At 40.5% G+C, this 26,894-nt stretch overlaps 1 protein-coding gene across 5 annotated transcripts in view; it reads right to left on the bottom strand.

The window, feature by feature from the left end:
• Positions 1 to 3,307: 3,307 nt before the first annotated feature.
• LOC140734441 (phosphatidylethanolamine-binding protein 4) overlaps positions 3,308 to 26,894 on the bottom strand; it is a 417,588-nt gene continuing 394,001 nt past the window's right edge. For all 5 annotated transcript variants that reach the window (XM_073058416.1, XM_073058380.1, XM_073058398.1 and 2 more), the window contains one exon: positions 3,308 to 5,010. In XM_073058416.1, coding sequence (XP_072914517.1) covers positions 4,919 to 5,010 — 92 coding nt within the window. In that variant the 3' untranslated portion in view covers positions 3,308 to 4,918. The remainder of the gene's footprint in view (positions 5,011 to 26,894) is intronic.

Genomic DNA, 26,894 nt, shown 5'->3' on the forward strand with positions numbered 1-26,894 from the left:
TATATGTATTTACATGTGCCTAAGACTTTTGCACAGTACTGTAGATCCTTGTCAGCAATGGCCAAATCACACGAATGAATAAAGAGATTATATTAGCTCAGCAGGTACTAGTGAGTCACATGTGTTGCAAGACTATGTGTTGCATATATTGTTGTACAGCCTGTTCCACTTGTGTTTCCATTGCTGTCCCCAAAGAGCCATCGCATCCGCATGCCTTCAGGGCCTGAGCCTCCCACTTTCTGACACTTGATGCGCCTGCTGAAGAGGAATACTGATGCTGGGGATTTCCATTTGAGACCGAGGATGGATCAGGCTCAGAATCGCAACAGATGGAGCGTGCTGACCTGGGAGCCCACCTCAAGAGGCTGGGGTTTCTGAAGTGGGGAGATTGTACACAAAACAATGCCGTCTTCAGAGGCACTGAAGCCAGCTGGAATTCAGTGTAGGGTATGGTGAGTCATCTGATAAATAGGTGTTTGATTTCACAAGGAAAAGGAGGGGATTGGGCAAAATTCTAGGAAGTAGCACATGTTTTTAAGAACTAAAGTCAAAGTTCAAAGAACAGAGTAAATTTATTATCAAGGTATGTATATGACCTTGAGATTCATTTTCTTGCTGGCACTTACAGGTAAAAAAGAAATAAAATAGTACTTACAAATAACTATGCATAAACAAACACTTGACAAATAACTAATATTCAAAAGAAGGCAAACTGTGCCAATAAAAATAAGAATACTGAGGTGAGTTGCAAAGAGTCCTTGAAAGGGACCCTGTATGCTGTAGAACCAGTTAGAGTGAAGTTATCCACATCGGTTCAGGGGCCTTACAGTTGTAGGCTTATAACTGTTCCTGAACCTGGTGGTGTGGGACCCAAGATTCTGTATCTCCTTCCTGAGGGTAGTATTGGGTAGCCATGGCCTGATTGAAGGAATGGTAGATAATCTCACAGTTATTTGTGTCTAACTACAAACAGTACATACCCCAAGCATATGTCTACTCACCCAACTTAACAGTATTTAAAACACGCAGGATCCTCTTTGCATCTTCTTTATGCACACATCTCCCAATCACATCCCACCCCAGCTTTATGTTATCTACAAACTTAGAATAATATATTTAGTTCCATTATCCGGATCACTGGTGCATATAGTAAACAGCTTGGGCTAAGCAATAATCCCTGTGGTACCCCACGCCTGCCACCGGATATAGAGTTGTTTGTTCCGACTCTCTGTTTTCTGTTTACTTCCTAACTTACTGACTGCTCACCAAAATAGTTCCAGAGATCTACTGTGCCCACCTGAGAGTATTTGGAACCTCAAATTAGTGTCTCAAACAGACGCTTTTCCCTCTGATATCAAGTACAGGGGCTCACTGGGTTACAGATGACCGAACATACAGAAATGCAAATTCTCTCATTCATGTTTTTAAGTATTTTTCAAGCTGGCAAAAGTACCACACCTGCCCATACACCTCTTCCCTCACCTCCATTCAGGGTGCCAAACAGTCCTTCCAGGCGAGGCAATAATTCACCTGCGAATCCGCTGGAGTCATCTATTGTTCCCGGTGCTTCCAATGGGGCCTCCTCTAGGTCGCAGAGACCTGTCGTAAATAGGGGAACCGCTTTGTCAAGCATTTCCACCACAAGCGGGACCTTCTGGTGGCCATGCATTTTAACTCCCATTCCAGCTCCAACATATTGATCCACGATGCCTGCTTGTGCCAAGATGAAGCCACCCTCAGGATGGAGGAGTAAAACCCTGTATTCCATCTGGGTAGCCTGTAACATGATGGTGTGAATATCCATTTCCCCTTATTATGAACAATTCCCCCCCCCCCACCCACCTTCTTCTATTCCACACTCTGACCTCTTACTTGTTCTCATCTGCCTATTATTTCTCCTTAGGTCCCCTGCACCTTCCCTTTTGTCTGTGGTCCACTCTCCTCTCCTATGAGATTCTCTCTTCTTCTGACCTTGACCTTTCCCACCCACCTGGCTTTACCTATCACCTTCCAGCTAACCTCTTTCCCCTCCCCTCCACCTTTTAATTCACACATCTCCCTCTTTCCCTCTCAGTCCTGAAGAAGGGTCTCCACTTGAAACATCGAGTATTTACTCTTTTCCATAGAATGCTGCCTGACCTGCTGAGATCCTCTAGCATTTTGTGTGACTGGACAAAATATATGTTCCATTAGTTTAATTATGGGTAGTACTATGGTGATTATTCAATCAAGTGAGACAATTAAAGCACATGTATGACACAGGTGGCTATAGAAAATAGTTCTGATATACGGAGAAATCAGTTTCTCGGGAATGGAATCCTTATGTAATCCAGCACTGTATGTACTCTCTTAGTACCCTTGGACTGCCAGGTGTGGATTTTATGCTTGGGTCTTTGAAATAGTATTTGAACTTGAGACCTTTTGACACAGAGGTACCCACTGGACCAAAGTTGACGTAAAGATGCAAGCACACTTCATCTTGGGAATTCTGATTTCCATTCCCATTCCGATGTGTCATTCCAACACCTCCTCTTGTGGCAAGATGAGGCCCCCCTCAGGGTGAAGGAGCAAAACCTTATATTTCTTCTCTAACCTGATGGTATGAATATCGATTTCTCCTTCCAATGAACACCTTGAAGAACCTATTATGATGAGAAATGTTTATGAGCAGCACAATAATTCTCCACTGTCGGCCATTAATGTGTTGGGCCACTTTGTTCAGTGGTTACCCGATCCATACTGACTCTTCAGAAGAACATCTTTAACTTAATGGGAATGGGAGCGAAGGAAGATTTATTCATTTAGTCAAAGTTATCATTCATCATTTTGAACTGTTAACATGATGGGTCATTTTCAAGGGCAATTAAGAGGCAAGTTCTGGGAATGTGAAGTGATAATAGGGCAGACTGGGCTACAACAAATGACTTCTATAAAGGATAATAGTGAACACCTGAGATTTTTCAACAATCCAGTAGTTTCATAATATCCTGTACTGATACTAACCCTCCCCCTTTCACACAAAGTTCTGATCCCCGGTGAAAATATCTCTCCTGGCCCCATGTTAACCTGACTCAGGCCCTGTCTTGTTCTCTGGGGAGTGGTTCTCTCTCCACCTTACCACACCCAGGAACTTGGCATTGGTCCATGAGAGTATGCAAAATATTGCAAACTTAATATATCTTATTTAAACTGTACATTTCATTCTTCAAATAATGTAAACTAGTGTGGATACCCAAGTTGTGAGGAGGGAAAAAGAAGGATTTTTTTCTGATTTTGTCAAGCCTTTACAATTAGCAGGCTGGTGGGATTTTTATCACATTAAGCAGAATTTTATTCATTCTTTTGATTAGGAACTTACAGAAGGGGCACACAGATGAAAAGTGAGTACAATTGAAACTTCATCAGCAGAATAAAGTAGCAGTAGTTTGTATTGAGATCCCAAGCTAAACCTATGATACGATAGTATTACCTCTCACAAACTTTAAAGATTTTATCAAAAATGAAGGAACTTACAAAAAACTTGAGGTTTGATTTATTATTTGGATTTTGTAATTTAGAAAATCATGTTCTTTCCTCACTCACAAGGCAAATTAGTTAGTGTTCTGTTGAGCAAATCAGGTAGCTAAGAAACCTTCTCCACAGCTTCGGATTCATATTTGTTACATAAAATGAATCTGCAATTTTATATTATTGAAAGAGCAAGTGAGATAGATTGGTGTTCAGTTCTCGATGTCTCACTGAGACTGAGGCTAAGAATGGCAGCTCACAATCTCTCTTCTTGTTTGCTCAGATGAATATGCTTAACAGAGAAAATTCTTGGCTTTCCGTTCTAGAATGGAGCTTTTTTGAGATGAGGTTTTACTAAGGTACATAATTGAGAAAGGAAAAACAGAAAATTAATATAATGAAACCATGGAAGGAAATGGCAGTGGAGAGATTCAAATATGTTGAAAGCAATGTGTGGTCTGAAGTCAGGAAATTCTGCTGTTTATCACTCTGATGGAGATTAATGTATAACATCAAGTTCTAAGTATGATAATAAAGGCAATCGGATGTGTGGCGATCAGATGTTGCCATGGGAGAATTTTCTCATACAATAACCTAAGGTAGGGTGGACACACTTTTTCACTGTAATTGTCTTACAATACTGTATGATCAGAGCAGAGGTTATGGCTAAAAAGAAGCATGTTCATCCTCAGTTGTGGGGTGATAATTATTCCTTTTTAAATCCTGGTTTGACCTAAGTTTTAACCCATTTAACAGCACCTTCAAACCATTTCATATCCTTAATACATAAATTCATTGCAAATTCAGAACAAACACAAAAAATGTCTCCCCACCCATCAAGCTGATGATTTTTTTAAGGTAAGTTATGGTGGAATTAGATTTCATTGTCCATTTCACTTGAACTTATCTCCCTAAATTAACTTTATAACATTTCTTTATGAGCAGGTATTTTTTCACATTAATGCTGCTCAACACTTTCTAGCTAGTGTGGAGTTAAATATACAAAGATCTAAATGCCACAAATGAACTCAGCTCAACAGTCAGGAGACTCTCATCACCACAAGGAAGCCAGCAGAGTACAAGAAATAAGTAAACACCTGGAAGAAAGTGCAATCATTGTTTCTCGGTATGAACATGTAGAAATTTGCTCTCTTGAGTTACGGATTGTTTATCTACATATCGTGGAATTTTCTGCTCTCGCTATTGATGTTAAAATATTTTCAGATGCTTCAAACTTTAATTGTAATCATGACAAGTGTGCATTATATCCCTTATTATATAAACAGCAAAAAATACCATCTTATCGTGTCTTGTTAGTTGTTAAGCAACAGTAGTGAAGAAATAGTTCTGGCAGCGGGCGTTATTCAGAGCTGAGCTCCTCTTTGCAAGCTTTTGGAGAAATGCCCTCTCTTTAGTCTTTATAGTTCTGGGTCATGAATTGGGTTGAAGCCACCGGTTTTCCAAGATTGGATCTGGTAATGAATAAATTCAGGTTCCAATTACCTAGGCCAAAAATAAATCAGAATTAGTGTAAATCCAGCATGAAGGGAAGAGTTGATGCCAACAATCCTGCACGTTCATTCCTATGTTTATAGGCAAGTTGGAATATATCTCCTGCAGCATGTAAAAGATATATTTCAACTTGCCTGTAAACATACAAATTAATCTGTCAGGATGAGCATATCAAAGGATTTGTAGACATTCTCCTGAGTTTGGAATGTATGTAATATGGTAGTTGCATAAGCTGCAAATAGATTAAAAATGCTGAATGTTGGTTTAAGATGCCCTAGGTATAAGAAAATCTAGGTTTCAGAAAACCTTCAAAAGAAATACATATGGCTACACATGTACATCCAAGATATGACTTCCACCTTATATTGCTTCTTAAAATATCAGCTACTTAATTACATTTTGCTTCTGATTGGAGAGATTTTTTATGATTCCTGATGGGAAAATCACAATATATTTTTAATATGTGTCAGGGTAGGAGTTAGCGTGACACTATTACAGCCCGGAGCATTCCAGAGTTCAGAGTTCAATTCTGGCATTATTCTGTAAGGAGTCTGCATATCCCCCCGTGGAATGCGTGAGTTTTCTCCGGGCACTCTGAGAGTTTTCTCACTCAGCCCAAAGCTGTACCAGGTAGGTTAATTGATCATTGTACTGTAAAATTCCTGTGATAGGGTTGGGGTTAACTAGGGATTGAGGGGTTGCTGGGGTTACGTGGCTTGAAAAGACGGAAAGGCCTACTCCACGCCGTATCACTAAATAAAATAGAAATAAATATAACCTTGCTACAAACGGTTAATAGGGCACCTGACACAATCAAATTTTTCAGTTCTTAACTACTACTACTACTACTACTCTGGTATTGTTGGTAAACATAATGCTATGCTTGGCTAAGGTAAGCCTGGAAGATAAAGTTGTGTGGTAATCGGGCAGTGAACAGTGGCGGTAGAAGTTGGGAGCTGGGACGACCATAAACACACACTACTCACAGTTTTTAAAACACTTGTTTGGATTTCCATGCACTTGACATGCCAGAACATGAAGCACATAGAGCATGCATAAATGATGTAAATCATTGTGCAACTATCTTTTCGAACCACCCTACTGGACTACGTCACAAGTCGATTACAAGATAGCTTGAACTGATCACAGCAAACCAGCTTTAACTGTTCCCAATTTCCCCCTTTTTTTCAAACTCAGCTACTCATTATCTCAGAGCTTTCAAGGGACAAAATTCACCTTTTAAGTGGAGGAAAGAAATTCTGTTTCTCCCCCTTTTTTGAGTTAGTGAAAGAGGGGTACAACTTCCGAAGGGACTACAGACTTGCCGAAGATTCCCCAATGTAGGTGGGATGAAGGGTCATTTTTGAGATACCCCAGCCTCAAGAGACTACAGAAGTGTTGCTTCTTATCAGAGATATACCAACTCTGAAGGGAGTGCAGAAAGCCTCAAGATAATGGATTCCCCATGTCAGTCTGAGACGAGGAGTAATTTTTTTTCTCACATGGCTGCGGATGCCGAGTCACTAAATATCACTCAGTGGCCACTTTATTTGGTACAGGAATGGAGCCCGGTGTGGTCTTCTTCGCTGTAGTCCATCCACTTCAATGCCTGACATGTCGTGCATTCAAAGATGCTCTTCTGTGCACCACTGTTGTAATGTGAGGTTATCTGAGTTACTGGAACACAGCAGGCCAGGCAGCATCTATAGGGAGAAGCGCTGTAGATGTCAACAGCGCTTCTCCCTATAGATGCTGCCTGGCCTGCTGTGTTCCACCAGCATTTTGTGTGTGTTGTTGTTTGAATTTCCAGCATCTGCAGATTTCCTCGTGTTTTATCTGAGTTACTGTTGCCTTCCTGTCAGCTGGAATCAATCTGGCCATTCTCCTCTGATTCTTTCATTGAAAGGCGATTTTGCCCACAGAACTGCCACTCACTAGATGCTTTATATTTTTCACACCGTTCTCTGTAAACTCAAAGAGACTACTGTGCCTATAAATCCTAGGAGGTAAGCAGTTTCTGAGATACTGAAGCCACCCCATCTGGCAACAACAATCATTTCACAGTCAAGCTTACTTAGATCACATTTTTTCCCTATTCTGATGTTTGGTCTGAAGAACAACTCAATCATGACCATTTCTGCATGCTTTATGCATTGAGTTGCTGCCACATCATTGGCTGATTAGATATTTAAGTACAGGTGTACAGGTGTATCCAATGAAGTGGCCACTAAGTGTATATGCTGCTGAGATAGATATTTAAATGCCAGGGAATTCAAGGGTTAACCCAGCCATGACATGAATGAGTGGCAGAGTGAAACTGAGAGTACAGCTTTCTTGTGCTCCTGTTCTATTCCTATATACATAAGCTCTCCAGGGATCAATGTCTCCGGAAGATACCATAAATTGAGATGCCAGCTTCTGCTGGCAGTTCTCCAGCTATGCTACTTTGACTCCATGGGCTGAGCCTTCCAGTCAAATGTTACGTCATCAGTTGGGCTTCTAAAATTTTTTTGAAGCCAATCCAGGTGGTGATCAAAAATGTTAACTTCAATTGAACTGAAGTTATGCTTGACATGGTTTTAACCATCTTCGGCTGGGTCTGTAAGTTAGACCTCCATTTTTATCGGACATATATAATCCAAACACTTTCCAGGAAAGGTCAATTGATACATAAAGGAAAATGTTTCACCAGTCAAGAATGTTTTCCAGTGAAGTGGCTTTCCCTGGTATTTATAGATCTTTGTATGTGATAAAATACATACATATTTGATTTCATCTCACTTTCTGTGTAGGATACTGTTTTCCTATTAAATTTTTTACTAACCACAAATTTTGATGCTGAGATTCTGATGAAGTTTGGATGTTTTACCATTGGGGTTGCTGCTTGTCTAATTATTTAATTGCTGCCTAAAATTACACAGTTTACCCTTGAGTAAATCCCTGCTCTATGTTGTTCCTTAATTTCTCCACTGGCTACTTAATAATAGAGTATAATTACATGCTGCTTCTTATAAATTCATAAATGCGAAAACAGCTAATATACTCATTCCAATGACTCGGAGAATTTTTCCAGCAAAATTACGTTTTGTTTTGTACATAGTTTATTTTTCTACATCCTATGTTGTGTTTCACAAATCATTAAAGTTAAATGCAATATTTTTTCACAGTAATGCTTCAATTTACATGAAGAAATGTGTCTATCAACTGTTGAGGTGTGAATTCTTTTTCTTCACATATACTTTCTTTAATTAATTTTATTTTCATTCTCCTTTTGGGTTATTATAAAAGTTGAACTGACAGCCAGCTGTCACACCCCTGTTTATTTTAGATCTCAGACAAGTTGAAACAAAGGTGTGTGAGACAGTTTGTGGTGGCGTTTCACCGAATAATAAACCCTCTTCCACTGCATTCATTTAGGTAGCACTGGACCAGCCCTTCACCATCACACTCCTTGCATAGAATCTCACACCTGCCTCAGAATCCAACATGTGGGAACGCATCATTCTGCTGCAAACAGTTTAGTTGGGGGATAAAACTCAATCACATCTTTTTTTTACTTTGGTGAGTTGTATTTTATCACCTCTTCCTTGCCAGTAAACATAAGTTTTTACAGTATGCGATGGAAATAAACATTGCCTCTTTCCGAGATCTCTGCCAATGTCACTCACATTAAGATAACTCAACTGCTGATATCTCAACCTTATCTTTTTTTAAGTGGCCTTACTAGTGTCATGGATTTTGTTAGAATTTTTTCATTTCAAAAATAAACTTTACTCAAAATTATATATGTTGTAAATAAAATGCAATCAGTAAATATCTTTCTTTACATGCATTTTGCTAACAACCCAAAGCAATGCGTTTACAAAGCTCCATTGCCATTCATGTGGCCTCTCTGAACAATCCAGTGCTTGAGAGGCTGTAACACAGGACCCACCCCTTCAGTGCCCAGTGGCAGATTGCATTTCTTCTCCATACAGCTCCATACAAACTTCGGTGCATCCATTAGCACTTATTCCTAAAGGATTCACTCACAGGCAGCAGGCCGCACAGGAAGACCAACAGGTTTTGGCCAGTGCAAAACTTAAGGATTCTGAGTAGTTCTCCCTAACTTACATGGGTACAGTTGAAAAGCTGGAAAGTGAAAAGATGGATAGCTTTTCTTTGGTTGTATCACATTATGAGTCAAATGACTCCCTTCTCTACTCGAATCTTCCCTGATTCTATTGTATATTTATCCTGCATCTCTTTGGCACTGTATCCTTTAATACCAAGTGGCTGCATCCATAAAGATACTTATATAAAATTTACATAAGATATGCAAAGTAATTCAGTACCGACTTGAGCTGAATGGCCTTGTTCTTTGCTTTACAATTCTACAAAAGTTCAAAATATAATTTCCCTTCTTGACTTTTATATTTATGCTTCAAATGATTTAAGGAGTTTTATGGCATTACTTATCTTAAATAATAAAAACCTTTTCAGGGTCAAATTGAAATGAGGGTTATTGTTTCTGGTTTAATAAATCACAGGGGACTAAGTATGCATTTTTAGAAAGGGATGCATGCAATAGCAACTGCAGGTAAAAGAGCTTATTTGGCTCAGATAGAAAGATAGGTGAGTTTTGCACTCATTTCACACCCATATTAAAATAATAAAATTGGTCCAAGTATCAGTAAGAAATAAAACAGTTAAAAACAAAAGCCGACTCAGAAATTAGATAAAAGATCTATAAACAGTCACTTTACCTATAGGTAAGCCAGTTGCTAGGAGATTCTCTTCTCCTGCTATGGTGATGACTTTAGTTTCACATGCAAGGCTGGGGCACCATTTAAACAACCGATCACGGTAGAAGTGCCATATCTCCTAGCAACAGTAACAGATTGGAAAGCTGTTTTCATGTTTTTTTTCTAATTCTATGATTATGAAAAAGTGAACAAGCTACAATGCATTAACTGTGTTGTCCTCTACTCAAGGATGGCATGAGGGAGTTTGCACTACTGGTAAGGGTGCTGAATATGATTCGATAATGGCTTTCGAAAAGAAACTGATATATACTTGAAAAGCAGAAGAATTGTAGCCTTTGGCAATAGGAGACTGAAATAAAAGAAAGGCTGTGGGTGCTGGAGTTTCCCTGGTCCTTATCTCCCACCTCACTAGCCTCCGTGTTCAATGGATCATCTTTTGCAATTTCCACCAGCTCCAATAAGATTCCACACCAGGAACATCATATCCTCTCCCCCTCACCGTCACCCTCCTCATTTTGGAGGGATCAATCCTTTTGTGAGTTCCTGGCCTGCTCTTCAATCACAACTGGTTGCTGGCCTTCTTATGGCACTTTTCCATGCAACCATAGGGGATGTTACGTCTGCACTTTCACCTCAGTCCTCCAGCGATCCAAACATACCTTCCATGATAATCGTGATGCACCGGCACTTTCACTAATGCATAATACTGTCATTTTTCATAACATGGTCTCCACTACAAGACAGATAGGATAATTGCTTTGTGGAACACCTGCATTCAGTCCAGTCCAGAGCCATAGAGCACTACAGAAACAGGCACTTCAGCCCATCTAGCCCTTGCCAAACTATTATTCTGCCTAATCCCATTGAAGCTCACCCATGCAGAGCCCTCCATATTCCTCCCATCCATGTATTCTTAAATATTGAACTCAAACTCGCATTTCTCACTTCCACTAGCAGCTCGTTCCACACTCACACCATCTTCTAAGTGAAGAAATTCCCCTCGTGCTCCCCTTAACCATTTCACCTTTCACCCTTAATCCATGACCTCTAGCTCTTGTCTCATCGAACCTCAGTGCAAAAAAGCCTGCTTGCATTTACACAGTCTATACCCTTGCATAATTTTATATATGTCTATCAAATCTCCTCTTATTCTCCTAATAAAGGCCTAACCTCTTCATCCTTATTATCTGACATTTTAATTCTCCACCCATTCAGACTTTTCTGTCTGTAACCCCCTGCACTGTTACAGTAAAGCCTAACACAAGCATCTCTCTTCTATCCCTATCCCAACATACTCTGCAACTGAAAACAAACTTGTTTTTCTTTTGCTCCCAGTTGCGATGATAGGACTTTGACTAAAAGAAAGGTTAAACTCTGCTTCTCTTTGCTCAAATGTTGCCTGACCTGCTGAAAGTTACCTGCATTTTCTGTTTTTATAAGGGATCAGGACTAATTTGACAGCTTGTGCAAAGCATTAGCAGAAGCATGATGGACCAAATTGTCTCCTGTAGTGTGACATTCTGGTGACTCTATTTATAGGCTGCTGTACAATCTTCTAAAATCGTTACTTGCTTGCAATGTGGAGACTTATGTTAATTTTGTTTAATTAAGTTTTTAATCTTTAAATTGAAGTTAAATGCATATCCCCCCCCCCCCCATCTGTTTAATGCTCCTGTACCTTTAATTAATTAAGGCGTGTTTTGGTGGGATATATTGTCTTTTTAGGATTAAATAGATGGAAAATTGAAAAGAAAAACAAAATATCAGTATCTAAATAGATAAAACATTGAAGCATTTGTAAATATGACCCACTCTGTCTCTCAGGTGGACTTCATGACACCGTTCTGACCACTGTAAATCTGATCTTTAAGGAGTAATGCCTCAGAAAGGCGGCATCCATCATTAAGGATCCCCACCACCCAGGACATGCCCTCTTCTCACTGTTACCATCAGGAATGAGGTACAGAAGCCTGAAGGCACACACTCAATGATTCAGGAACAGCTTCTTCCCCTTTGTTATACAATTTTTAAATGGATATTGAACCCTTGAACACTACCTCACTTTTATTATTTCTGCTCTTGCACTACTATTTTTAATTTAACTATTTAATATACATATATATATACTGTAGTTCATTTAGTTACTTTTAAACTATATTTATATTGTACTGCTGTCACTAAGTTAACAGATTTCATGACATATGCTGGTGATATTAAACCTTATTCTGATATACTAATGTGCTGGCCAATAATTATACTTCAACCAACCAAACTACAATAATACTATCTGATCATTGCTTCACTGTTGCCTGTGGAATCTGGTGTGCAGACTGGCCTGTGGTTGAGTCTTCATATAGCAAACTGGAATGTTAAAATAGTCAACATGAGGAAATCTGCAGATGCTGGAAATTCAAACAACAACACACACAAAATGCTGGTGGAACACAGCAGGCCAGGCAGCATCTATAGGGAGAAGCGCTGTCGACATTTACAATAGAAGAGGCCATGGATAGACATATCAGAATGGGAATGGGACGTGGAATTAAAATGTGTGGGCACTGGGAGATCCTGCTTTTTCTGGCAGACCGAGCGTAGGCATTCAGCGAAACGGTCTCCCAGTCTGCGTCGGGTCTCACCAATATTTAAAAGGCCACACCGGGAGCACCAGACGCAGTATACCACACCAGCCGACTCACAGGTGAAGTGTCGCCTCACCTGGAAGGACTGTCTGGGGCCCTGAATGGTGGTGAGGGAGGAAGTGTAAGGGCAGGTGTAGCACTTGTTCCGTTTACAAGGATAAGTGGCAGGAGGGAGATCGGTGGGAAGGGATGGGGGGGGGGGACGAGTAGACAAGGGAGTCGCGTAGGGAGCAATCCCTGTGAAAAGCAGGAAGGGGGGGGAGGGAAAAATGTGTTTGGTAGTGGGATCCCATTGGAGGTGGCGGAAGTTACAGAGAATTATACGTTGGACCTGGAGGCTGGTGGGGTGGTAGGAGAGGACAAGGGGAACCCTATCCCGAGTGGGGTGACGGGTGGATGGGGTGAGGGCAGATGTGCGGGAAATGGGGGAGATGCGTTTGAGAGCAGAGTTGATGGTGGATGAAGGGAAGCCCCTTTGTTTAAAAAAGGAAGACATCTCCTTCGTCCTGGAATGAAAAGCCTCATCCTGAGAGCAGATGCGGCGGAGACGGAGGAATTGTGAGAAGGGGATATTAACGAGAGTCTCCATTTGCTGACAGTCAATTAAAAAATGGCAAAGTTCAAAATCACGGAAAGTTATGCTGGGATAATGACAAGTAACATTGAATGGCCTTGTGCACCTGGTCTCACACATGTTTACACACATAGTTGGCCTGCAGGAAAACGAGGAAGAGTACAGATTTCTACCAGCTTAGCTGCAACCCCAGAGGAGAATAACACTGGAACAGTCTGCAACATTCACTTACGATTTCCTTGTCAACAATAATTACGGAAAATATTTCCGCCCAAGAGCTTGCAATGCCAGTGGAACAATGCTGGTAATACAACAGAAGAGCTAATAAGAATTCAATTTCCTATAGCACTGACATGTATTAACCAGTGTTCTTTTCTATTTCATTGTCAAAACAATACAAAGCATGTAATGAAATTCCTTGAAAGCTGATAAAATATTAAAGGCTATAAAGATTTCATATTTGCTACTTTTCCAATTACCTACCATCAGCAACACAATTCCAAATCAGGAATGTTAGCAATGGCAAGGATTTCACAACAAATATAAAGAGGTGAATAATTTGGTAGTCCTGAAGAGATCCACTGATATATATCACCAGTTTAGCAGGATTAAATTGTATCCTAAACATCAGTGCAATCCAGTGACTTAGTTCAATCTGTCTTGTACCCCATGTCTTTAGCATGCTTGATGAGTACCTAATGCTGTGGATCAGTACTGTACCTAGATGCATAATAGTGATTATGAAAAGGCATTAATGCTGCACTTTGCCTTATCTGTAATATTGGCCTTTAATGTTGCAGATGGTTATCAGAATTTACTATCTTTGATATTGCAGTTGCAAAGTTTGAGTCACTCATTGGATATGCTTAAATATCAGATTGTGTTGCACGCATGCAAAGATAAAATCACTTCCTTGACTCAATTAGCAGTATTGTTCTTTTGACTAAAAGAGAACAGGATTGCCCTATTTTGAGTGTTTATATGCTCAACGTAGGCTGCAAATTATTCTCATCATCCTCTAGACAAATTAGGGAGTCACTATTAAATTTGTGACCTCCGGTATAATACCGTTAATTGGAAGGACATAATTATATACAGAAATTGAAGAAAACAAGGCCTATGATTTTGCCACTGTGTTTTGAAAGCCAGATTTAATTGTGCAAAATTAGCGGATAGTCCCTCATTTGGTTTCACAGTTATTTATATCAGGATGAAATGGAGGTTCGGATGAGGTAATATAACTGCATGTCAGAATAGACACCATGTGTTGCTGAGGGACATGTTTCCCAGAATAAATATATGCCTACAAAAAAAGAAGGGAGCTATATTCAAATGTACATACACTAACCCCTACAAGATGTACAGGAATAAGTCATTCTTAAAGGAAGCTGCAAAAGTAAGTTTAACTGGTATCTCTATTTATGAGTGCATAACTTGTTGTATTCCAGACAACTAGTATTTATTGACGCAAGAGTCTCTCATCAACCAGAAGTCCTCCTAGAGTACCCAAGAGTACTCACATAACTCAAATCCTATCATTGTGTAGAAGAATACATTAATCTATTAGCATGTTTACTTAATGACACAACAAGCTGAATCTTAAGCAATGTCTGTCACTGTGCATTTTCCTCTTAAATTTACAATAGATCATGGCAATTTCTCAAATTTGACAGCAGTTTGTATGCAATGCATGCTCAAAATGACTCAAAATGAAGGAGAAAAAAGAAAACTGCAAGTCCACCATTTCTGCGCCAACTACCTACAATATTTTCTCAGGGGTAGGGGAAAGTGAAGCCACCGGCTGTTCAGGAGTATTGATCAGCACCATCCAGTGGTTTTCTTTTCTACCCACTCCCACAGTCTTCCAAAATATTTGCATTAACACCATCTTTACTGAGGACAGGCATGCGGCACTTTGGAGACGGCAATGTAAATATAGACCAAGTGAAAAAGTGAAAAGTCACTACATTAAAGCACAACACCGTGCCGTGTATTCCTCACCTCAACTTCCAGCACCACACACATCTGATGCGATTCAGTTAGTTCACGGCCGACATCAGGTAAGGCAAAGGACCACATCCACAGCAGTAATTGGGGGTTCCTGCTGAATGTTATCAAGAACATTTTCTGCAGTTTCCTAAATGTACTGCTTCCAGTTGTATCAATTTTATGCCAAAGTTTGGCTGTGTATATTCTTCTGTACAATAGGGGCTCATGTTCTGTCTGGGTTACATGAAACAAAACCCACTGATGTCAGTTTTGGAAATTCCAACTGACCCAAAATCCACAATAGTTTGGAGCAGCACCTTCCATTTTCCATCACCTTCTGTGGGGAAAATATTTCCTGGATGCTTTGCATATCAGATTATGTATTAAAAAAATCTCTGGTTGGTGACTAAATAGTAACAGCTCCAGTGACTTCAATGGGGTGGAGTTTCAGAAGTCGACTACTGTTTAGGTGTGAATTTCTAGGCATTTAAAGATCTGCTATGCCATCCCATCATGGCTCAACTGCATTCTCCCGCCTTCTCCCTGTAACCTTTGACACACTTAATAATTAAGGATCTATCAACCTGCGCTTTCAATTTACCCAAGGACTTGGCCTCCACTGCCATCTGTGAACTCTAGAGATCCACTGCTCTCTGGCTAAAGAAATTCCTTCTCACCTCTTTTTGAAAGGGCTATCTTTCTATTCTGAGGCTGTGCCCTCTGGTCCTAGACTCTCCCCACGTCCACTCTACATCTTTTAGATTTCAATAGGTTTCAATAAGATTTCTCCTTATTCCTCTAAACTCCAAGCAAGTACAGGCTCAGAGCCATCGAATGCTTCTCAAATGTTAATGCTGGCACTCAATCATCTCAGCCTCAGGATATTGCTCCAGAGCCATCCATTTTTAGCCATCAATATCCTTCCTTCCATCATTAATGAATCCGTCCTTGCCTGCATGCAGTCAGACAATGATATCATTCAGACAAATGCGGGTCAGTAGAAAATAGCATTCACACCATACAAGTTATCAAAGCCATTCCCATAGAGAGTCAAACCATCTATCATCCTTCATGTATAATTGTGTAATTTCCTCAATACCAATGGGTTTACCACTGATCAGAAGCAACGGAGCATGCCACAGAAATACTGAAGCTGGATATTCAGCAGCTGGAGACTCGCCAAAGTCTTTTCACCATCAACACAGTACAAGAGTGTGATGAAATAATCTTCATTAGTCCAGATAAAGACAGTCCCATCAATATTCAAGAGGTTTGGCAACACACTGGACAAAAATAGTACACTTACTTGGTAACACATACAAAATGCTGGAGGAACTCAGCAGGTCAGGCAGACACTAGGGAAATGAATAGACAGCTGACCTTTCAGGCTGGACCCTTCATCAGGACTGGAAGAGAAGGGGGAAGATTACAGAATAAAAAGGTGGGTGTAGGGGAAGGAGGATAGCTCGAAGATGACAGGTGAAGCCAGATGGGTAGGAAAGGGCTGGAGATGAAGGATTCTGTTTGAAGAGGAGAGTGGACCATAGAGAAGGGGAAGGAGGAAGGAACCAGGAGTGGTGATAGGCAGGTGAGAAGCAGCTAGAGTGGGGAATAGATTAAAAGGGATGGGGGAGGGAAATTTATTTTGACTGGAAGGAGAAATCAATATGCATGCCATCTGGTTGGAGGCTACCTAGACAGAATATAAGGTGTTGCTCCTCCACCCTGTGGGTGGCTTCATCACTGCACAAAAGGAGGCTACAGACTGATATGTCAGAACAGCAATGGGAATCGAAATTTGAATGTCTGGCCACTGGGAAGTTCCTCTGGGGTACAGGTGCTTGACAAAGCGGTCCCCAATTTGTAACAGGTCTCACCAAAGAAGAGGAGGCTGCATTGAGAGCACCAGCAGATCTGCAGGTGAAGTGCTGCCTGGAAGAACTGTTTGGCGTCCTGAGTGGAGGTAAGGGAGGAGGTGAAGGGGCAGGTGTAGCACTTACCTGTTATTGCATTCACTACACTAAACATTCACTCCTTCACTACCAGCATAAATTAGTTGCACTATTTATAAGTTATCACATTCAATTATAAAATACCAGTATAAATTAGTCATACTGTTCACTTCAACTACCATTGCCAAACCCAGGATTTCTGTCACTGTACGGAATAAGACATGCAGATATTTGCGAACACCATTACCTGCAGTTCCCCTCCAAATAGTACACAAAACTGATCAGGAGATATATTACCATTCCTTCATTCTCACTGGATCTGTACAGTAGGCAGTACATTCTATATCCTAATGACATGGTGGTTAAGAACAGTTTTCTTTTTCTAATGTCTGATTTATGTCTTTGCTTCTGATTTGTTATTTACTCACCTAAATATTCCATCTTACAGACTTTTAATTTAACTTTTCTCAACTCTGAATGATTTTAAATGACTCTGCCCTCAGATTGAAGGTGTGAAACTGTAAACTTTCCATCCATATAACTGAATCCCCTCAACACTGAAGCCATTCTCATAAACTTGTCCATATCCTCTTCATGGTCCCGTGTCTAGAAGTGGATATCAAATGTAATTAAATTCAAAACTATATAAAATTGAGTCTACTTCCTTGGGTTTGAAACCTCATGCCTCTGCTCACAGTTTCATAAAATACTCTTAATCTGTTCTGCAATCTTTCAAGATCTGCATAGAAGCAGTCTAGATCTCTTGGCTAGGAGTCATGAGTCCAATTTATGAGCAAGAATCCCAATAGAATTTGGTTTTCCATCCTTCCTGAGTTTTATTTTCCTCCATTGATTACAATAACGTTTGGAAAGATTATTCATTTGCAAATTAAAAGCAGGTTCAGCTGCATGGACATCCTGAGAAGAGAAAGCTATCACAACATCATGAGCCAAAGGGTTTTGCTGTGAGCCATACTGTTTATTTTCCATGACAACTGCCATTAAACTGAGAACAGTTTGTCAAGTTTAGACCATTGTCAGGCACATTTACATAGTATAAAACATGACTTTTAGCCCAAGTTTTCCATGCTGACCAAGATGACACAAGGAGACACAAGTTTCATCTTGATTCCAAAGCAGTTTTATCTATTCTGGGCAAGAGATGTATAAACATTATGTTGTATCCTGGTTTTGTAATAAATATATAACAGGGTAGCAATTAACTGCTTCTGCTACAGCCTTCCCACAGGAATCTTCAGGGCCAATATGATTGCTGAGAATTATTGTATTTTTTTAAATTCCACTATAAAGGCTGAAATTTAAATTGATAAAAACTTTCAAAGCAGCCCCTCAGTTGCAGGAAATGATACTTTAGGAAAGAAGATGAATAGCTTTATTTAGGGATTTATAAAGATAAAATTATATATTCAAACCCTGAGAAAGCAGCAAGAAGCCATATCCTAATAACAAATGTTTATCTCTGTAACAATTTGGCTTGAATTTACTTTTTTTCTGTGGTCGATGACACTGCAGCACAAATATAAAGGTCAAATAAAAAGTCTGATATTTTGTGGAGGTGTCTCAAAAGCTTGTGGTATCCTGTTGAACTGCTACAACCTACTTGTGACATTTTCTTGCTTTGCTGACTTCTGCCTTTCATGATCCTAACAGTTTCTTCTTAGTCACCCTTGCAATGAGTGGATGAGTGAGACACCCATACACACATCCACCAGTGTGACTCATACTTGAACATACATTACTGCCATCTCCAGTCAGATGCTGTACTGCTGGGTAATTGGGGATTTCCAAATCTGTGCACTGGTGAATTCAACCAAGCTGAATTTGGAGGGAACAATATTTTTTAAACAAATATGATTTCCTACAGCTAACATGCTTTCATGACGTGATCTTGAAATATGATGGTATTAACTCTTTTAGTACTTCTTTGAAATTAAATTAGATGAGTCTACTCGTCTCCTGGTTTTGGTTACGATCCATTATACATGTTCTGATGAAGGGTCTCCAACCTGAAACTTCAACTGTTTCACATTCCATTTTTGGGGCTGAACTTGCTGAGTGTTTTGAGCATTTTGTTTTATTTCAGGTTTTCAGCCTGCATATTTTGAGACTTAAGTATCCCTGTGAGTTTTAGAGGCACATTTGTTAGCCTTTGGTAACCCCCCCCCCCTCCAATTTCCATACAAGAATTAAAATCTTTAATAGAGCTATCTGCAGCATACAGTATCACCACAGCAATGATAACACTACAAGCTAATTTCTCAAAGAAATCTTTATAAAATGAAATCTGAAGAGCTACTGGATGGAAAAGTAAGTAAGTACATTAGCCTTTCAACCCTACATAATAAAGTCTCAGTACAATACAAATGGTTTGATTAAAAGTCATATGTATTAGGTGTTTGTGTGCCTGCTATATCAAAGGTATCAGCGGTTTCAACCAAAAGGAGAAAGCTAATCTTAATTTAGTCCTAGTCAGCAATTGCATTTAGAAAAACGGATCATGGTCTAGAGCATTCTCTTAGGATTTGGGCCAAACCTGATTTCTTTAATAGGGCACAGGTAATGTTACTTCACCTTTCAACAGTGATGCCATTTTCTTTCTCTGCTTCCCTTACATAAATGCTGATTTCATCCCTAGTGCAAGTCCTGAATATCAATCCCAAAGGCTATTCAAACATGTGTGCATGGGAGAGGAGGGGTCACAATATTTAAATCCAAGTTGAAGGTCAATTTTAATTCTCATTCAATCATTCATGACTACCCGTGAATGCAGTTAAATGAAACAGTGATAGTCCAGGGGCAAGGTGCAGAACACAGTACCAGCAGTCATACACAGAACAAGGCACATATAGCATATATAAGACAGCAAGCATATATAAGATGGCAAGCACATATACGAGGGGTGTTTGATAAGTTCGTGGCCTAAGGTAGAAGGAATCAATTTTAGAAAACCTAGCACATTTATTTTTCAACATAGTCCCCTCCTACATGTACACACTTAGTCCAGCGGTCGTGGAGCACACGGATTTTGGACCTTCAGAAAGTGTCTGCAGATGGGTGATTGATAAGTTCGTGGCCTAAGGTAGGAAGAGATGAGTTATACAGCTCTCGTTACATGCACATGCAAGCCAACTCTTTGGGTGATTATGCAGAAAGTTTGAAGTTAATAACTCATCAGGGGTGATTGATAAGTTTGTGGCCTAAGGTAGAAGGAGATGAGTTATTAACTTCAAACTTTCTGCATAATCACTCAAAGAGTTGACCTGCATGTGCATGCAATGAGCACTGTATAGCTCATCTCCTTCTACCTTAGGCCATGAACTTATCAATCACCCCTCTTAAGATAGCAGTAAAATATGTCACAGGATAAAATATAGTCCAGATTCCTGAGTCCATGAATGTTGCAGCAGTCTGCAGCTGAACACAATACAGCTTATCTTCTGCTGAATGAACACCGGGGGCAGCACTGACTCCAGCATGGACGGCGTATCACACCACCTCCAGCATTCTAGTGGAGCTCCCAACTCTGATGTCTCCCCCTGAGCAGCTGCAACATCACAGCTTGAGACCTAGTCCTCACTACGATGAAGGCCGTGAAGCTCCCTCATCGTCTGGCCCCGCCATTCGCCAATAAGCCAATTAATTGGACTTGCAACATTTCACATCAACAATGTCCAACAGGGTCTTGTGATCATAAGAAAAGTGACCAAGACCGTCACTCACTGTTATACTGCCATTGCGCACCGATGTCTCACTGTCGCAGGTAGCATCGTGGTCTGCACCAAGTCCACCTCCATCAGTTTCTCTGCCAACATGCAACTCACTGATGGGGTAGACCTACAGTACCTTAAGTTCTTAATGTCCAGCAGGGTCTTGCGATTGTAAAAAATATGTTTAAAAAAGATAATAACATCTTTGGTTGGCACTATAGAAGCCACTGCATCCGAACATGCCACCATCTTACCAGAAGTCTCAAATCTTATTCTTGCCACAAGCATTTGCTAATCAAAACTGATGGACAGCAAGGAGGTTGAAGCCAGACAGAAATTATTTTGCTAATAGCTAATCTACTGCAAAAGCTTAGGGTCAGAGAGAAAGAGGCTGAGTACAAGTAGCCAACCTGTAATACAGAGATGATCTATTATGACAGAAAGGGGCAGTGTGAAATTAAATGTTGAAATCACACTGTGATTTGTGGTATATACTAAGCAGTTTGAAGGACAGAACATGCTATGTTGTGGGAGCTAACCACAATGTTGTATGTCTGCCCACATGTCGCTGGAGAAAGAGCATACCGTATCCACGGATACAGTGGGGGCCTTCTGACACCAGTGGGCACTACATCAACTCAAGTGTGTTCCAAAAGAGATGATTGCACTTTAATTTGAAACTGTAAATAGTGTGAATTGTAGAATACTTTAATATTGTAATAATAATAATCACTGAATCTCTGGGAAAGAGAAAAAAATAAGAAAGCGTAGACTGCTTTTAGATGTTAAGAAACTAAGAACAATTGTTGTATTACTTCCCATGTAAAAAATGTAAACAGTACGAGATAACTGTCCTTGGGAGCATGGCTGCTAGTGCTGTTGGGAACAGTTAAACTAGAATAACTACAGCACTTGGAATGGAAATCTCTGTAGAGACAGGGAGAGGATAGGAAAACTCAAGAAGAAATAAAAGACAAGGAGGGGAAAAGTAAAAGTGGAAGGTGGAAAATCAAGGGCAAAAACAGAGCCATGGAGCATAATAATGACAAGAATGTTAAAAAGAAAACCTTAATGACTTTGTGTCTTCATATATAGAGCATCCAAAATAAAGTGGATGAATGGACGTACAAATCAATGTATCATTGCAATTGCAGATATATTGCTGCTGCAGGGTAGAGGATGGGTAGAGGACATCTAAAGGCTGATCAATATTTAGGAAGGGAAGCAAAAATGACAAGGACATGGGGAGGAGTGGTCGCACTATGGAAGAATTCCTCACTGAGTCAGAAAACGACTGGTGATACTGAGACTGGAGTACCAATCCAAATGAAATAACCTGCAATATTATGATGCAAAGGTTGACCAAAAATAGGCTGGGACAAATAGTCAACAAGCGCAGAACAAGTAACTGGGGTGTCAGTGGAGGAGCACTTTGTGACCAGTGACCAGTAACCGTAGTTCCATTAGATTTAAATTAGTTATGGAAAGGTACAAATCTGGTTCATGTGCTAAATTTCGTAATTGGGACAACACAACTGTGGTCTGTATCAGGGAGGAACTTGCAAAAGTTGATTGGAGTTCATTGTTTATAGACAAAGGGGTGCCTGGAAAGTGGGGGACTTTAAAAAAGTGAGATAACAAGAGGTCAAGATCTGCACGTTCCTGTTAGAGTGAAGGTAAAGGTGACAGGAGAGGGGAACCATGGATGACAAAGGATACTCATGCTCTGGTCGTGAAAAAGAATGTATGAGTCAGAAACAGGCAGCTGGGATCAAATGAATACAGGAAGAGTATGCAGGAATATATTCAAAAAGCAAATCAGAAGGGCAAAACGGTAGCATGAAATAGCCGGAGAGCGGGGTTGAAAGGGAAAATAAATCATTCCATGATCGAATGGCAGAGCAGGCTGTATAGACAAAATGGCCTAATTCTACTCCTATGTCTTACAGACTTTTTGAAAAAGAAACTTGTCTCATTTCTGGGTGTAAAGTGTCACACAGTGAGGCAAATTTTGGGGCAGAGGTTGCAGAGTCATAGAGCAATATAAATTGGATGCCCTTCAGTCCAACTTGTCCATGCTGGCCGTGCTGCCCATTAAGCTAGTCCCATTTGCCTCCGTTTGGCCCATGTCCCTCTAAACCCCTCCAATTTATGAACTTAAAGAAACCATAACTCTGACTAAGTTAACAGCAGCCTGTCCAATGGTCTTCATTAGCTGAAGTCTGGCTAAGGATTAATTTGTTACTAATTGTCTTGCTGAGCCAGGAGGAACATATATTGCCTATAAGAAGTATTCACCCCTTGGATATTTCGCGTTTTATTGTTTTACAACATTGAATCACATCAGATTTAATTTGGCTTTTTTGACAATGACAACAGAAAAAGACTATCTTGTGTCAAAGTGACAAGAGAACTCTAAAAAGTGATCTAAATTAATTACAAATATAAAACACAAAATAATTGATTGCATAAGTATTCACCCCTCTTAATATGAAAGATTATTGAAAAGCACATGTGAGGAGATGGATACAAGAAAATGCAAGTCACTGAATATCCTTTGGAGTACAGTCATCAATCATCAAGAAATGGAAAGAATATGACACAGCTGTAAATCTACCTAGAGTAGGCCATCCTCACTCTACCTACAGTAATCATACAAGAAGGGGATTAGAGAGAGGGAGGCCACCAAAAGACCTATGTCAACTCTGGAGGAGTTACAAGCTTCAGTAGCTGAGGTGGGAGAGACTGTGTATACAACAACTGATGTCCAGGTGCTTCACCAGTCACAGCTTTATGGGAAAGTAGCAAAGAGAAAGTCACAGTTGAAAAAACTTGGCTAGAGTTCACCAAAAGGCACGAGGAAGACTGAAGTCAGCTGGAAGAAGGTTCTATGGTCTAATAAAACCAAAACTGAGCATCAGACTAAATGCTCTGTCTGGTGTAAGCCAAGCACCACACATCATCAAAAACACACCATCCCTACCATGAAGCATGGTGGTGACTGCATCATGCTGTGGGGATGCTTCATTGCAGCAGGCCCTGGAAGGCTTGTGAAGGTAGAGGGTAAAATGAAGGCAGCAAAATATAGGCAAATCCTGGAGGAAAACCTGATGCAGTCTGCAAGAGAATTGCAACTTGGGAGAAGATTTGTTTTCCAGCAAGATAATAACCCCAAGCATGAAACCAAAGTTACACAGAAATGGCTTAAAAGCAGCAAAGTTAATGTCCTGGAGTTGCCAAATCAGAGCCCAGACCTCAATCCAATTGAGAATTCGAGGCTGCACTTGAAAAGGGCTATTAATTCACAATCCCCGTGCAAACTTACAGAACTTGAGCAGTTTTGTAAAGAAGAATGTGGAAAATTTGCAGTGTCCAGATGTGCAAAGCTGGTTGAGACCTAATCCCCACAGCCTTAAGGCTGTAATTGCTGCTGCAGGTGCATCTACTAAATACTGACTTGAAGGGAGTGAACACTTATGCAATCAATTATTGTGTTTTATATTTGTAATAAACTTAGATAACTTTGTAGATAAATACACAAAATGCTGGCAGAACTCAGCAGGCCAGACAGCATCTATGGGAGGAGGTAGTGACCAGAAATGAGTTCAGTGGGGCAGGAGCAAGCAGAGACAATGGGTCTGCCTGGACAGGCAGGTTTGTGAATCTTAGGTAGGAGGTAGAAACGGGAAGTGCGGGGTGTGGGAACTATAAATTTGGTGGCCATGGATGGGAGATCTCCCGAGCTGATGAGATCGGAAATGGTTTGGGAGACAATGGACTGGTGCTCCCTAGTGGGGTCATTGTCCAGGGGTAGATAAGAGGAGGTGTCAGCGAGTTGTCGTCGTGCCTCCGCTCGGGAGATCTCCCATCCACGGCCACCAAACTTATAGTTCCCACACCCCGCACTTCCTGTTTCTACCTCCTACCTAAGATTCACAAAACTGCCTGTCCAGGCAGACCCATTGTCTCTGCTTGCTCCTGCCCCACTGAATTCATTTCTGGTCACTACCTCCTCCCATAGATGCTGTCTGGCCTGCTGAATTCTGCCAGCATTTTGTGTATTTATTTATTTCCAGCATCTGCAGATTCACCCGGGGGTGCTGTTGTCGTCTGGCGCACCGACTTGTACATAGCGGAGGCACGCCTCTTTCGTGTTAACTTTGTAGATACCTGTTTTCACTTTGATATGAGTCTTTTTCTGTTGTTCAGTGTCAAAAAAAGCCAAATTAAATCAACTATGATTCACTGTGATAAAACAATAAGATATGAAATCTTCCAAGGGGGTGAATATTTTTTATAGGCACAGTAAATGCTCCATCCAGCTCAATGGCACTACAGTTTTGGAGTACTTGGTCCTCTACTCCTATTTCCTAGCTTTCCAGATCTGATCTGGAGACTGTGATGGCAGGCAGCTGGATTTTATGACTAGGGAAGTGACAGGGGCAACCACAGTTCACTGACAGTATTAAAACATGGACAAAGACCAACTCTGTCAATGCAAGGAACAAGCCTTACACTGGAAATGAGCTGTAAGTTAGCTCTAAATAATCACAATGAATGTCACGCCTAGAATTTCCAAAATGAAAGAATACACTGACTCATTTTTCATTCACAGCTCCACTGGTAAACTCACATGCTCCTATTGAAATCACATTTGCATATTTCCTGGCTTATTTCCATATGTTTTTAAAAAGGCCATTTGTTCCCCTGAGTGCATACAAGCTCTGAAAAAACCATCGCCCTATTAATTTTTCCTCATACTTTTTTCTACCTCATTCTTATCAATTCTATCACCTGCACTAGGCCAACTTACAGAGGACAATTAACCCACCAACATTCACTTGTTTGGGACATGGGAGGAAATAGGAGTACCTGGATGAAACGCATGTGGTAAGGAGGAGAAGGTGCAAACTAGTGGGCTTCAATCATTGTAATTTATGTCAGTGATTTGAGTGACGGATTTTGTGGCTTTGTGGCCAAGTTTGCAGATGATACAATGATAGGTGGCAGGGCAGGTAGTGTTGAGGAAGCAGGGAGTCTGCAGAAGGACTTAGACAGAATGGGCTATAGCGTGGCAGGTGAAATACAGGGCAGGAAAGTATAAGGTCCGAACAACACACACAACATGCTGGAGGAACTCAGCAGGCCAGGCGGCTTCTATGGAGAAGAATACAGTCGATGTTTCAGGCCGAAATCCTTTGGCAGGACTGTACGTAGACTATTAAAGACTATTTTCTAAATGAGGAAACAGTTCACGAATCAGAAGTACAAAGGAGCTTATGCAGTACTCCTGGGGAATCAGTTTATAGATTGAGTTAATGGTAAGGAAGATAAGTGCAATATTAATATTCATTTCAAGAGGACTATAATATAAAAGTAAGGATGTAATGCTAAGGCTTTATAACATATTGGTCAGAAGGCACTTAGAGTACTAAGAGCAGTTTTGGGCCCCTTATCTAAGAAGGGATGTGCTGGCATTGGAGAGAGTCCAGAGGAGGTTCACAAGAATGATCCCAGGAATGAAAGGGTTAATATATGAGGAGTGTTTGATGGCTTTGGATCTATACTCATTGGTGGTTCCCATTGAAACCTTAAATATTGGAAGGCCTAGATAGAGTGGACGTTCCTATATTAGGGGAGTCTCGGACCAGATGGCGCACCCACAGAATGGAAGGATGTCACTTTAGAATGAAAAAAGATGGAGAGAATTTAGCCAGAGAGTGGTGATTCTGTGGAATTCATTACCACAGAAAGCATTGGTGACAAAGCCATTGGGTATATGTAAAGTGGAGGTTGATAGGCTCTTGATTAGAAATGGTGTCAAAGGTTACAGGGAGACAGGAGGAGAATGGGATTGACAAAGAGAGACAATAACTCAGCCATGATACAATAATGGAGTAGACGTGATGGGCTGAACATCCAAATTCCGCTCCTGTGCCTTACGATCAAACTCTATACTGACAGTAAAGGAGGTCTGGATTGAACCTGTATTGTTGTAGCTGTGAGGCAGCTGCTCTACTAACTTAATTACCGTGCCACCCACAGGGCCAAATTGGCCCCAAATTCTTACATGATATTGTGCAACACCTACCTTCTCAAAATCCAGACCTAGACAAATCATTTAAGCAATGTTCTCTCTGTTGTCTCAGGTCGAAGTGAAAAACAACCTCGTGACACCCATTCAAAACAGAACTGTCACCAAAGACACTTGAAAATTTCTGCAGATGTACGGTGGAGAGTATTCTGAC

Source organism: Hemitrygon akajei, chromosome 1 (assembly GCF_048418815.1).
Source record: "Hemitrygon akajei chromosome 1, sHemAka1.3, whole genome shotgun sequence".
Taxonomy (NCBI): domain Eukaryota; kingdom Metazoa; phylum Chordata; class Chondrichthyes; order Myliobatiformes; family Dasyatidae; genus Hemitrygon; species Hemitrygon akajei.